The sequence below is a fragment of the Coregonus clupeaformis genome, chromosome 2, assembly GCF_020615455.1.
Source record: "Coregonus clupeaformis isolate EN_2021a chromosome 2, ASM2061545v1, whole genome shotgun sequence".
NCBI lineage: Eukaryota > Metazoa > Chordata > Actinopteri > Salmoniformes > Salmonidae > Coregonus > Coregonus clupeaformis.
The window spans coordinates 26,826,386-26,841,563 of record NC_059193.1 but is presented as its reverse complement, the minus strand read 5'-3'; the positions used below and the strand labels follow the sequence as shown (position 1 = coordinate 26,841,563).

The 15,178-nt window shown below is 41.3% G+C and overlaps 1 protein-coding gene across 2 annotated transcripts; it reads left to right on the top strand.

Moving 5' to 3' along the window:
* The first annotated feature begins 7,656 nt into the window (after nt 1–7,656).
* Nucleotides 7,657–13,566, top strand: LOC121532478 (ubiquitin-conjugating enzyme E2 D2). 2 transcript variants are annotated; one of them, XM_041838313.2, is made up of 8 exons: nt 7,657–7,992; nt 11,065–11,128; nt 11,286–11,317; nt 11,416–11,493; nt 11,620–11,725; nt 11,843–11,936; nt 12,078–12,127; nt 12,485–13,566. In XM_041838313.2, the coding sequence occupies exons 1-7, from the start codon at nt 7,969–7,971 to the stop codon at nt 12,124–12,126; spliced, it is 447 nt and encodes a 148-aa protein (XP_041694247.1). In that variant the 5' UTR covers nt 7,657–7,968; the 3' UTR covers nt 12,127; nt 12,485–13,566. The 2 variants fall into 2 exon arrangements, with proteins under 2 accessions (XP_041694247.1, XP_041694248.1); XM_041838314.2 differs by lacking the exon at nt 12,078–12,127 and having other exon boundaries at nt 7,658–7,992.
* The last annotated feature ends 1,612 nt before the right edge of the window (nt 13,567–15,178 follow it).

Here is a 15,178-nt window from a genome sequence, read left to right as displayed (position 1 = left end):
CATTGTGAAAGATAAATGTCACTTGTAGCGTAGGCATAACTACAAATGAAATATATTTCACAATGGGAAGTTTAATTATCATGTGACCTACCTCTGTGAATACTTGTGTCCCCTGTAGATTGTTTCTCCTGATAATGCTGACAGCTTCATTTATCTCCATACAGATGCATATGGGTTAGTATAGATACAGGTGAGTATGGTGCCATACTTTGTAGTCCTCTCTCTTTCTCAGTCTGACTCACTCAATCACACACACACACACACACCTCCTGTCTCTGTCTCTCATCGTCAGTCTTTTAAAACAGGGTCAGTTGCTGATATCGTCAAAGAGGATGAGGTGGGTTATGGCAGAGAGTTCATGATGCCATGAAGACATTTAGATTTTGTTTTCCAAACCAAACTCTTCGTCCAACCAACTTTCCCCTGGGGAAGCCGTTTGGGATTTAGGTCAGAAAGGGAAATAATAATTAATAGTAAGCTTTCTGGGAACGCTATAAAGTTCGGAAGTTGTGGGCGGAGCTAGAAAGTTGGCTGCCAGAAGTATTACAATGTAAATTTACTTTTAATCAGTCTGTCTGCATATTTCAAGACATATGGGGGCATAGTGAGATACCTGTTGGGTTGGACGCTTCTCTTCTCATCACTCATCTTGAAAAAAACGTATACTAAAAGCTTCGAAATCATTCAATCCGCCATCATTAACACAATGGAAAAATCAAATGATTCATTATTTAAATACTGAAAGTGTGTGGGCGACGGAGAGAGACAAAATGGGGCAGTTTCAGGCCATGTGGCGGAGAGTGATGTGGGTGCTGGACAGGTGTGATGTAGTGGATGTTTGTATGATGTTGTTGTTTGTATGTGTATGTTTTGTATTGTTTATAACATTTAAAAGAATGTTGTGTTTTTGTCCTTCTCATCTCCAGCTGAAGGTCCCACATTAAGTAGGCCCTACATCTCCTTGACTGTACCAGATGTGACAGAGGGGAACAAGGGGATTTTTTGTATAATGTTAAATGATGGCATTGAAGATCCTCAAACTTTATCTTCAAAGTTATTTCAGCAGTACACTCTAAAAAATGATGGGTTGTTTGGATGACCCAATTGCTAAGTCGCAGGCATTGGATTACTTAGTTGGGTTGTTTTCTACAACGCGCAGGGTTGGGTTATTGACGCTGGGTTATATAGGTCGTTCCAGTCCATCTAGGTCAGGTTCCTGCACAGTTACCTCTACTTTAAATGGAGCACAGTTTGTTATCATGTATTAAATCATATAAAATAATGTCATTCAAATCAGTTGACTCACCCACATACTGTAAGTATACCTAGAGGTACGTGTATCGACTTCAAAACATAATTCTCTTTGTTTTGGCTAATGGCTTCAAACATAGCACATGGTATGTGGTAATTGCATTAAATAAGGTATCTTCAACCTAGCCGTGAGAGTAAATGTCATTCATGTGTTCTGTTGTATTATTATTATCATACATTCAATTTGTAAACTGACAGTTTTGAAGCCTTAATGAGGCTTACATACGTGTATGTGTTCGTTATATACTGCTTCTAAGTCTATGAGAACTCCATAGTTCAGATAGTCACTGTTTTGTTACAATATGAAATTAATAATATTCATATTATGTTCAAATATGCAATATGCAAAAACATTCAATAATTATTTAAATTAGTATGACACTGAAAACATGGAAAGGATTACATTAAAAAAGACACAGCTGCTGGGTGAATCCCCCCAAAACAATGCAAGGATTACACTAAAAAGACCCAGCTGCTGGGTGAATCCCCGCCAAAACAATACAAGGATTACATTAAAAAATACCCAGCTGCTGGTATATCCCCCAAAACAAAGCAAGCATTACATTAAGACCCAACTGCTGGGTGAATTGCTGGGTGAAACCCCCCAAAACAATGCAAGGACTACATTAAAAAGACCCAGCTGCTGGATAAATCCCCCTCTCTCCTCCTCTGTTTTCCGGAAGCAGGAAGCATATTATGCAGTCAACTTTCCTACCAGTTCTTGACTATGGTGACACCATTTACCAGAATGCAGCAGCCACTACTCTTAAACCTTTGTATGCCGTCTACCATAACGCCCTTTTCTTTATCACAGGTGAGAGTTTTAATACTCATCATCAGTGCATCCTGTATCAAAAGGTTGGCTGGTCCTCATTATTGTCCTGTAGATCACTTCATTACTGCCTTTTTGTTTAGAAAGGTACTTACTATACAAGCTTCCGATTTACCTAACTTCGTTGTTAAAGATGTACTATGCATAAATCGCTCTGCCATTTCCTGGTTGCTAAAATTCTAATAGTTTGCCTATTTTCAGTTTATGTGACAAATAGTGTAGAGACTCATCTAAACCGCTGTGAAATATATTTTCCATAACCAAAAATATTGTAGTTTCAGCAGTTTGAAGCTGGCGTACATAAATGAAAGTAAAAGACGCAACAATTAAACGTAAGCACGGAAAGCATAGAAATAGTGCACATAGAACAGATCTACCACTTCTTAGACTTGCTTCAATGAGAATGACAGATCTATAATGCACATTTCTATGTGCATTTGGTCAGGTCGCCCAAAAAGTTACATATTGCAGTGTAAAAACATGAGATACCAACTATTGATATTCCTCAGGTCTCCATCGAACTAGGTAAATCCGCTTTTAGTTTTAACGCTCCACACATTTGGAATCACTTTCAAAATTCATTCAATTTGGATTCCCTGGTGCCACTAGGTCAATTTAAAACCCTGATGATGAGTTCACTGAGGTCTGCAATTGTTTTGACTGATTGTTTATGATGCCTGTGATGTTCTAATGTAATGTACCTGTTATTCTATCTTGTATCTTGTAGTTATATTTTTTATTTTATGTCCCCAGGGCACCATTGAAAATGAGACCCTGGTCCCTGATTAAACAAAAGTGAATAATAATCTGGTGCCCGACTGCACAGTCCATGACATACCCGACCATTTGGATGATGTATGCAACACCTGAGCAGGGGAATGTGTCCTATATCTTGTCCAGTTGATATCCTACATTAAACAGGAAGACGGAAATACAGCGACCCAGAAAGGGCTCTCTGTATGTTTATCCATTTACAAAACGCTTCCCCCACACTAAAGGCAATTTTAGACAACTTTCTGGGTCCCTGTATTTCCGTATCAAACTGAATTCTGAAGATGACTTGTGTGACTAACTAATCTGATGCTCACTGTGAAAGTTTCTTTGTGCACTGAACCGGTGCTACTAGTGGTGCAGTAGCGTCTAGATTCTATACTGAGCAAAAATATAAACGCACCATGCAACAATTTCAAAAATGTTACTGAGTTGCAGTTCATATAAGGGAATCAGTCAATTGAAATAAATAAATTAGGCCCTAATCTATGGATTTCACATGACTGGGCAGGGGTGCAGCCATGGGTGGGCCTGGGAGGGCATAGGCCCACCCACTTGGCAGCCAGGCCCACCCACTGGGGAGCCAGACCTAGCCAATCAGAATGAGTTTTTCCCCACAAAAGAGCTTTATTACAGACAGAAATACTCCTCAGCACCCCCCCACCCCCCTCAGACGATCCCACAGGTGAAGAAGCCGGATGTTGAGGTCCTGGCCTGGCGTGGTTACACGTGGTCTGCGATTGTGAAGCCGGTTCGTTTGTACTGCCAAATTCTCTAAAATGGCGTTGGAGGCAGCTTATGGTAGAGAAATTAACATTAAATTATCTGGCAACAGCTCTGGTGGACATTCCTGCAGTCAGCGTGCCAATTGCAAGCTCCCTCAAAACTCGAGACATCTGTGGCAATATGTTGTGTGACAAAACTGCACATTTTAAAGTGGCCTTTTATTGTTCCCACCACAAGGTGCACCTGTGTAATTATCATGCTGTTTAATCAGCTTCTTGATATGCCACACTTGACAAAGGAGAAATGCTCACTAACAGGGATGTAATTAAATTTGTGCACAACATTTTAGAGAAATAAGCTTTTTGTACGTATGGAACATTTCTGGGATCTTTTATTTCAGCTCATGAAACATGGGACCAACACTTTACATGTTGATATCCATACCCCTGAAGTAGTTTTGGGGGGGGGGGGGTGCTGCAGTGCTACAGACGGCTATATCGGTCCACTAATATAGGACTAGTAAAGGCCCCATGCCTTTTTTTCAAAAAAAAAAAAAAAAAAAATTAATACATTTCTTTATAATAATAAAAATCAGGGGGTGCTGCAGATATGTCTATATCTGCTTCAAAATGAATGGTGTGACATCATTAAGAGGAAAAGTTATGGTCATGTGACTTACTTCTTTGTTGTTTTACTTGTGTCCCCTGTTGCTGTTGGTTCTTTTGCTGGGTATTTCATATGTCTGAATGGGTGAGTAGCCTATAGCAGCTTTATTATACCAGTATAATAGTGCAGTGTTTCCCCTAGGATTTCTTTCAGCAGCGGTGGCAAAGTTTGTCTCCAACTGATCATTTTAGAGGCTCTCCTATTGGCCGCAGAGACAACATTTGACTGCATACCGCTGATGAAAAGAGGCAACGCCAGGGTTGTGGGTTCGAATCCCACGGGGGGCCAGTATGAAAATGTATGCACTCACTAACTGTAAGTCGCTCTGGATAAGAGCGTCTGCTAAATGACTAAAATGTAAACGTATCTGTCTCTTGCTCATTTCCTCTCAGCACCTATGGGTTTATATTAGTGTATTCTGCTTATTCGCTGCTGTTGTGTGAAGAAGTGTTGCTGTAAGAGAAGTAGCCAAACCTGACAGCTCTGCTGCCACACCAGGACAGGCCGGGGATCAACCACCACATATTTACATTTTAGTCATTTAGCAGACGCTCTTATCCAGAGCGACTTACAGTTAGTGCATACATTATTTTTTTATTTTTCATACTGGCCCCCCGTGGGAATCGAACCCACAACCCTGGCATTGCAAACGCCATGCTCTACCAACTGAGCTACATCCCTGTGGTTTACTATCATGGCGTACATGCAAATACAAAGCAACATCTCTATGGTTGTCTGTGACAAGTTCTGAAAGGATTGTAAATTTATCTGAAGGATTGTTTTAATATTATGCATGTCTGTATGTGATTTACTGAAAGTCCAGTCAACCTGCTGCTTCAAGTTACCTCAACCAATCCAGTCAACCTGCTGCTTCAAGTTACCTCAGCCAACCCAGTCAACCTGCTGCTTCAAGTTACCTCAGCCTACCCAGTTAACCTGCTGCTTCAAGTTACCTCAGCCAACCCAGTCAACCTGCTGCTTCAAGTTACCTCAGCCTACCCAGTTAACCTGCTGCTTCAAGTTACCTCAGCCAACCCAGTCAACCTGCTGCTTCAAGTTACCTCAGCCTACCCAGTCAACCTGCTGCTTCAAGTTACCTCAGCCTATCCAGTCAACCTCAAATCAAATCCAATCAAATTTTATTGGTCACATGCGCCAAATACAACAGGTGCAGACATTACAGTGAAATGCTTACTTACAGCCCTTAACCAACAGTGCATTTATTTTTAACAAAAAAAGTAAAAATAAAACAACAACAAAAAAAGTGTTGAGAAAAAAAAGAGCAGAAGTAAAATAAAATAACAGTAGGGAGGCTATATATACAGGGGGGTACCGTTGCAGAGTCAATGTGCGGGGGCACCGGCTAGTTGAGGTAGTTGAGGTAATATGTACATGTGGGTAGAGTCAAAGTGACTATGCATAAATAATTAACAGAGTAGCAGCAGCGTAAAAAGGATGGGGTGGGGGGGCAGTGCAAATAGTCCGGGTAGCCATGATTAGCTGTTCAGGAGTCTTATGGCTTGGGGGTAGAAGCTGTTGAGAAGTCTTTTGGACCTAGACTTGGCACTCCGGTACTGCTTGCCGTGCGGTAGCAGAGAGAACAGTCTATGACTAGGGTGGCTGGAGTCTTTGACAATTTTGAGGGCCTTCCTCTGACACCGCCTGGTATAGAGGTCCTGGATGGCAGGAAGCTTGGCCCCAGTGATGTACTGGGCCGTACGCACTACCCTCTGTAGTGCCTTGCGGTCGGAGGCCAAGCAGTTGCCATACCAGGCGGTGATGCAACCAGTCAGGATGCTCTCGATGGTGCAGCTGTAGAATTTTTTGAGGATCTGAGGACCCATGCCAAATCTTTTCAGTCTCCTAAGGGGGAATAGGCTTTGTCGTGCCCTCTTCACGACTGTCTTGGTGTGTTTGGACCATGATAGTTTGTTGGTGATGTGGACACCAAGGAACTTGAAGCTCTCAACCTGTTCCACTACAGCCCCGTCGATGAGAATGGGGGCGTGCTCAGTCCTCTTTTTTTTCCTGTAGTCCACAATCATCTCCTTTGTCTTGGTCACGTTGAGGGAGAGGTTGTTGTCCTGGCACCACACGGCCAGGTCTCTGACCTCCTCCCTATAGGCTGTCTCATCGTTGTCGGTGATCAGGCCTACCACTGTTGTGTCGTCGGCAAACTTAATGATGGTGTTGGAGTCGTGCCTGGCCATGCAGTCATGGGTGAACAGAGAGTACAGGAGGGGACTGAGCACGCACCTCTGAGGGGCCCCCGTGTTGAGGATCAGTGTGGCAGATGTGTTGTTACCTTCCCTTACCACCTGGGGGCGGCCCGTCAGGAAGTCCAGGATCCAGTTGCAGAGGGAGGTGTTTAGTCCCAGGATCCTTAGCTTAGTGATGAGCTTAGAGGGCACTATGGTGTTGAATGCTGAGCTGTAGTCAATGAATAGCATTCTCACGGTCTGATATACCACGGCTGTCAGCCAATCAGCATTCAGGGCTCGAACCACCCAGTTTATAAAGCCCTTTTTACATCAGCAGAATATAATTGAACACTACCCCTCTGACTGTTGCTCTGTGTGCCCAATTCTATGGCATATTTTGTCCTGTTGCCTTTCTGTGTAAATGCTCTGCTCCATTCTTCGAACTACCAATTGTCATTGAGCGAGGATGTGGGAAAACGGTGGTGTATTTTGAGGAATTTATTTGCATTTAACTGTAGTGCAGCATCGCCTGTACAGTATAACATTTCTTATCATGAATACTGCTTTCATTTAATATTTTCTGTGATGACAACTGAAAGTAGGCATTGTGGCAACTATACCAGCATGTGACTTTTTTGAAGGTATGATTTATGTTTAAAGTATATAATATTACATTTACATTTTAGTCATTTAGCAGACGCTCTTATCCAGAGCGACTTACAGTTAGTGAGTGCATACATTATTTTTTTATTTTTCATACTGGCCCCCTGTGGGAATTGAACCCACAACCCTGGCGTTGCAAACGCCATGCTCTACCAACTGAGCTACATCCCTGCCGGCCATTCCCTCCCCTACCCTGGACGACGCTGGGCCAATTCTGCGCCGCCCCATGGGTCTCCCGGTCGCGGCCGGCTACGACAGAGCCTGGATAATGTTTTAGCAATGTATTATATTTGTATGCACACAAATAACACCACTGCATAGTTTATTATTTGACTTCTGTATAATATACACTACTTTCTGTGATGTTTTGTTTGGGTTAAGTCCAATTGTGGCATGATTCGACTATTTGTATCCGTTTGCATCAGTTTCAGTGCGGGACTTTTATTATGAAGGCAAACCACTGATTCAACTCATCGCTAATATTGCTGACTTCACAGTCGTGACCAGAAGAACGAGCCGAGCTAACGTATCGGCTGGTGAAGTTTGTAACGGCAACGTTATAATATCAGTGCAGTCAAAGCGGCCAAAGGCTGTCGACCAACGAAAAGACCAGTATATCTATATTGATACCCGTTTATCAACTATAAAAGTAATATTGTCAGTTTATGTAACTAGGTAGTTAGCCGTACACGACAGCTAATTGCTATATGCTAGTTAGCAACGTAGCTAAGCCAAAGATACGCTAGCAAGCCTGCGCTCTCCCTCTTCTTCGACAACCGGTCCCTACGCACTAGCAGAATGGCCTTAAAACGAATTCACAAGGTAAATGGATTGTTGTTTGAGACTTTGCCGTATACACTGCTTAATAAGTTAGATATATTACAGGTAATGTAGTAACATTTATATTTGTCGTTTTAGTCAGCTAGCTAACGTCGTACATTGAGCAGTTGCCAAATAGCTATAACAAGCGTGCTTATTTGGTTGTTAGCCAGCTTGGCTAGCAGTAGCATGGCCTAGTAGCTTAGCTATTTAAGTAGCTAAGCTAACGTTAGCTAGTTTTAGCCAATTTAAAGTGAATGTGACCTAAATATTAGTTCAGAATCTAGTTAGCAGTAACCTTAGCTCAGAATCCAAGTTATATGAGTCGTATAACGTTAGCTTAGTCGGTGTCAATGTTGTTAACTAGTAACGTTAAGTTATCCCCTAAACGGTCTGGTGCTAGTTAACTAATTAACTAACAAGTCATGGTGAAACCTGATGAGATGGAGGATAAGCTCGTGGCAAGTTTCGGTTTGGGGTTCCTTGCTGGAAATATAAAACTTGTCATACAAGCTGGCCAAGTCGAGTGCCATCCTCGTTTGGGTATATTCTCTGGCCTCTATTCTGAAACTCTGGCATAAAAATATACATTGCTGCTGTGGTAATTATTACTAAACTATAATAGTCTGGAATTCTTGCGTCCCCAAACCAAGTTCTACATTCAACACCTCTCCTAATCTTGGTTTAGAGCAGTGTCATGCATGCACTGACACTTGACTATGACGCAGAAGTCAAGATAAAAATGCAAGAGAATGTAGTTACTCGTTAAAAGCACGCCCTATTAGCTACTCGGCTTTTAATGTTACAGGGCCATGGCATTAATCTAAAAGTATGCCTATTCGATTGTAATTGGCAAACATTCAAACTAAAACACTATGGATGAAGTCACCAACATTACATTGCTGTAGTAGAGGTTAAACCAGAGCCTGTACCCTTGAAACATGAAAAAATTGGGCGTCAGTGTTGATTTTACGTTATGCCTAGCTTACAAACATTCAGTTTGATTAGGTGTAAACGAATGTAGGCCTATGCTGCCAGCTAGCTTATTGCTCACATTGAGTGGGACCGGCCCAGTGCCTAAAAATAAATTGTTGTTAACCATGGATGTTGCTTCAAAGCCCTTTGAGGCCTGCCTGAAAAATAAAGGGGAAACATTGGATGTTACTGTACAAATAATGTATAGCCTAATAACCAACCTATTCGAATTGGATGTTGCCGTTGTAAATTTACTGACACAATTGAACTGAATTGAACATACGTTTATTAAACCAGCAACAGAATGTAGGCCTAAACATGCAGGACGATGCATGTAAACTCTGGTTTATCATGATGCATAATTTGCTTCTTATCCAAAAAAAATCTAATTTCATGAGAGCAGAGAAGTTATTGAGTGCAGAAAGACACACTAACAATGTTTCCATCCACTGTTTTATTATAGTAAAGTTATTCCGTAAATAAATAAAAAATATCACGAACCAGGAAGTGTTGGTACATTTTTATAAATGTCGCCAATTTTGTTAGTTCGACATGGTGGGATCTTTATGTCTGTAAAAATAATTATGCCACTAATTGCGTCGGAAACAACTTCTTGCACAATTGTTGATAGAATAACCATCATGTTGATGTAAATGTACAGTCACACGATGCTATGTTGTGTGGTCATCCCACTGCAACTGAAAAGCATGCACAGTTTAGCCTACAGGGTGGTGAAAGTGGACAGTGATGAGCTTGATGCTCCTTTCCAATAAATATTGAGGGTCTTAATTTTATCCCAAGCCGTGTCCTGGGAGCATATGCAAACCAGCTGGCTGGAGTGTTTATGGACATTTTCAATCTCTCCATATGGAGTCCGACATATAACAAAGAAGACATTACAGACAAAATACTTTACAATTTACATACATTTAAAAACATTAACACATGTAGTGTGTGTGTGCATCTATCAGTTACACATACAGTTGAAGTTGGAACAAACTAGTGTGTTGTTATTATTATAATAATTTTTTGTACACAACTTAAGCACAAAAGTGTTTTATGTGCGCTATGTCATCACGCGCTGCATTTTATCCGCAACAAAGTCAGTCTGATGGAAACACCTCTGGTTGGGAAATGCACATATTTTTTTTTACATGCATATTTTATCATTTTCGCATGAAATACTATAGCAAATATTATGGAAACCTAGCTACCGTCAGCAGTGCTGCTGTTGTCTTTCCCTCCCCTTTGGGCTCCTACAGTAGAGCACTGGTCAGGCCAATCCACACTCTGATTTGGGTGTTTGAGACATTGCCACAATTTGTCAGGGATATCGCTACACTCTAGGCTAATTATTTTCCTCGACTCACGTACGCATCACTCAGTCTATGCCGGCCTATGTTTATTGCTGAGGTATAGCAGGTCTGTTTTTATATAATGGTAAAATGTTGACCTTTCTAACCTGTTAGTTGTCCATGGGAGAGGAAGCCTAAGCCAATGTCAACAAAGGCTGTTACAGGTTGAGTGACGGCTGTGTATGTCTGTACTCTACCTCAGCTTTGCACATCCACCACCTTCGCCTGACGGCAACACAGCCAACAGCTTCCTGCCTGCTCAAGGCTTGCACCTATTTTACTGATAAATTCGATGACTTAACATTGTCTCATCCTCATGTCACTCCCACTCGAACCCACATGCAATATAGACAGTATTACTATTGGCCCAAGAAGTTCTTACCTGATCTGTTGTCCTGAAGTGCTTGCTCTGACAGGGCTCTGCAAGATACCAAATGCTCAATCACTGCAATACAATAAACTGTTAAGTCACTGCCAACTTTCATTATGGCCAAGACTAGGCTAATCATTGAGCTACAGTCATTATAAAATTGATTCCTCTTTTCATCGGTCTTTAATTCAACTTTAAAAGTACTTCCTGTGCAGTGCACCTTGCTCTTTGCAATGCCAGCAATGTAAATACAAAGTAAATGCTCTTCCAAGTACGACTGTGAGGTGATGAGTAGCAATGATGAGTTAACAATGTTGGTACTTGGTAGGGGAACAGTGGGAGTGATGATGTCCTGGTTTGGTCCCTCTGTTTCAGGAGCTGAACGACCTGGGCAGGGACCCTCCTGCACAGTGTTCTGCCGGCCCGGTTGGAGACGACAGTAAGGCCAAACTGAGCACTTGTATTAGGCCTAACATAATTTATAAAATGTGTAAAGCGCTTTTCATTATACAGAATAATCTCAAGTGCCAAAAATAAATTATCAACAGCATGGCATCTGAAACATTCCTCAACTGTCTCCCTTTCTGTTTTGGCAGTGTTTCATTGGCAAGCTACAATTATGGGGCCTGTGAGTATCATTTATAAAGTGTTTCCTCGTTGATGAATTTGAAGTTGCTTCTGGCTTTTCAGTGTGACCATTGAGATTTAATTTGGTTTCCTTTTCAGAATGACAGCCCATACCAAGGAGGTGTTTTTTTCCTGACTATTCATTTCCCTACAGACTACCCCTTCAAACCACCTAAGGTAATTATTTCCGCTCTTGTTCCTATGTTTTATAATTAATCGTTTTCTTGATGTATGTAGAAGATTGAGGAATGAGGTTTCTGTGGATCAATGTGTTTGATTGCTCCTCCAACCTTTTCATTGCAGCTTGCATTCACCACAAGAATTTATCACCCAAATATTAACAGTAACGGCAGCATCTGTCTGGATATTTTGAGATCACAGTGGTCTCCAGCATTAACTATCTCTAAAGGTAGGGTGTTGTTTTTCATTCTTTGTGCCCTTTGTGTTACGCATTTTTACCATGACTTCATTTCGATTCACATGCCTAAGATCCACTCCTAATCCTTCTTTTTAATCTCCCTTTCAGTACTTTTGTCCATTTGTTCACTCTTATGTGACCCCAACCCTGACGACCCGTTAGTGCCAGAGATCGCCCGTATCTACAAAACAGATACGGAAAAGTTAGTATACTGTATTCTAATCATTTGTGAAAAATATAACTTTTTGATCCGAAGGCGTGAACAAGATCGGTGCCGAGTGAGTTATACCCTATAATGTTAGATCTAGATACTTATAATATAGGACTTTTCCTTCTGCATCAGGTATAATAGACTAGCGAGAGAATGGACAGAAAAGTACGCTATGCTTTAGGGTAAGACTGCCCTGCATCGTCGAGAGAGAGGACATTGTTGTGGGTTCTGACATTTATGCTATTGACAGCACTTCAACTAACTCAATGAGGCTGACATATTTTGCCACTAAATACATTTGCCTTGGTGGATGGTGGCTTGGCTCTGACCTATATTCCCACTGTCTAATTGTCTGTCTTGGACTGTTTATTGACAGTATTTGTATGCCATTTTGGTGGGACTATGTGAGAGTCCTCTGTGTGTGAACATCATGCATCTCAGGTTTATCTTGGGTGGTTGCTGTGTTGTAAGGCATGGTGTTGTTCTTGAAGCTCCACCCTTTGTCTATTGTGGATTGATTTATTTTCTGTTTTCCACAGGTACAACAGAATAGCCCGGGAATGGACTCAGAAGTACGCCATGTGATAGTCGGTCATGGTCGTATCAACTTTCATTATAGCTGGAATAAACTTTAAATTACTGTTCTTTTTTTTTGCCCATTTGGCCACAACCCCTTACCATCAGCAAATAACAGTAATGTATTATTTGTTTTGCCCCCTAAATGTATTCACATGCTCTTAACAAGGACACATGTCTCCAAGGCCCCCCTTTTTGTTTTCTTTACAAAAGATGCCAATTGCTCTGAACTCTCAGTGAAGCATGTATGTCTGTATAAAGCCAACCACAGCCACTTTGTGAAGAGCTCTTCGTTGCTCTGAATTCACGCAGGAGGTGCCAACTAAAAAGAATAAAGATTCTCCAAATGCCACCATTTCTGTATTGAGAGAATCAACATGGTTCAATCACACTTTTGTACGCTTTTCCAATAGCATTAGAGAACTGATGTCTGTGAATGTAATACACTATACACTTTCTCTTAAAGGAAAGGTTCACCCATTTTGAATGTTGTATCGTATTTGTGCATCTCTGAGCGATGTTCTATCGATTCCCGGGTCATTTAATGTTTTTCTGAGCTATTACAGTTCAAGCAGGCAGAAATACAGCCGGTGCAAAACTTGTCATACCGGCTGTATTTCTGCCTGCTTGAACGGCAATCGCTCAGATACACATGGAATAACCACGGGAATCGATAGAACATCGCTCAGAGATGCACAAAAACGTTATAACATTCAAAATGAGTGAATCTTAACTTTAATTGTTTGAATGGAGAATTGCTGAAGATATCTGCAGTAAATAAGAAACATATTTTATGCATGTTAATAAGATAAATAATTGGTTTATGTGATGCTGAGAATGGATTGAGAGCAAACGTGTTCACTTTGATCTTTTTTGTTACTTTTTCTTGTTTTTATAACGGGGAGCCATTAGTTAATCCATCATCCAAAACACTTCTCTTTTGCACTGAATATGTTATTCAAAGTTCTCAATGGCTGATCGATCAACTAATAGCTCTGCTATTTAATGGTTACTTTTTTTTTCTCAATAAAGTTGAACAAAACTCTCTGGTATTCCGTTTTTTGTAGCAGGACTTTAAAATATGAACATGGAGATGCATTGGGGCTGTTGGTCGCATTACAAGTAGCAAACGATATGCCTCTGAGAACCCCTCAACTGTGGGGTTATTTATACATTACATTGACCTCACCCAACAATGACGAGACCGCCTACAGGGAGGAGGTGAGGGCTCTGGGAGTGTGGTGCCAGGAAAATAACCTCTCACTCAACATCAACAAAACAAAGGAGATGATCGTGGACTTCAGGAAACAGAGGGTGCACCCCCCTATCCTCATCGACGGTACCGCAGTGGAGAAGGTAAAAAGCTTCAAGTTCCTTGGCGTCCACCCACTCAGACAGTGTGGTGAAGAAGGTGCAACAGAGCCTCTTCAACCTGAGGAGGCTGAAGAAATGTGGCTTATCACCTAAAACCCTCACAAACTTTTACAGATGCACAATTGAGAGCATCCTGTCGGGCTGTATCGCCGCCTGGTATGGCAACTGCACCGCCCGTAACCGCAGGGCTCTCCAGAGGGTGGTGCGGTCTGCCGAACGCATTACCGGGGGAAAACTACCCGCCCTCCAAGACACATACAGCACCCGATGTCACAGGAAGGCCAAAAAGATCATCAAGGACATCAACCACCCGAGCCACTGCCTGTTCACCCCGCTATCATCCAGAAGGCGAGGTCAGTACAGGTGCTTCAAAGCTGGGACCGAGAATGAAAAACAGCTTTTATCTCAAGGCCATCAGACTGTTAAATAGCCATCACTAGCACATTAGAGGCTGCTGCTGCCTATTGAAATCACAGGCCACTTTAAGAAATGGAACACTAGTCACTTTAATGTTTACATATCTTGCACTACTCATCTCATATGTATATACTGCATTCTATTCTATAATATACTTCTGTATTTTAGTCCATGCCGCTCTGTCATTGCTTGTCCATATGTATATATTCTTAAATCCCATTCCTTACTTTTTTATGTGTATTGGGTAGATGTTGTGAAATTGTTAGATATTACTGCACTGTCGGAGCTAGAAGCACAAGCATTTCGCTACACCCGCTATAACATCTGCTAAACACGTGTTTGATATGTAGCTACTAAAATATGTGGAAAATAAATCGCACACAATTAACAATTTTATTAAAAAGCAAACATTTTTGACTGTACAAAGCTGTTTCACATGGTACAGGTATAAATATTGAAGCCCCACACAAGGTGATGCAGTGCCTATCAAACGTTTGGCTTGGGACAGATACAAATTCTAATCTCTAAAAATGCCAGTGTTGTCAGGGAGATGTTGGAACAGTTTGAATGAAACAAATGTCTTTCAATTCATCTGCTGTTGATAACATGAAATATCAATGGGGACGCTGAATACTTCATTACAAAATGGGGAAGAAACTAAAGAACACAAGAAAATAATGCACCATTTATCTCCAACATCTTCACCACTGTCTTGAAGCAGAACTCGATAACCTGATTATGAATGTGATCATAACATTATTACACCTAAAAATTACACAAAACTAGAAACAAATGGCTTCCAAAAATCAGTTTACCCCCCAACTCAACACAGCCATCAATGGAGAAAACATCAGTTTGTCTGGTAA

What these genes read in the sequence shown, in the direction of transcription:
- LOC121532478 (XM_041838313.2), top strand. Translation starts at nt 7,969, where the DNA reads ATGGCCTTAAAACGAATTCACAAG. An exon ending in AAGCTACAATTATGGGGCCT is followed by an intron (nt 11,318 to 11,415) that starts GTGAGTATCATT and finishes TTTCCTTTTCAG; the next exon opens with AATGACAGCCCATACCAAGG. An exon ending in ACCCCTTCAAACCACCTAAG is followed by an intron (nt 11,494 to 11,619) that starts GTAATTATTTCC and finishes TTTTCATTGCAG; the next exon opens with CTTGCATTCACCACAAGAAT.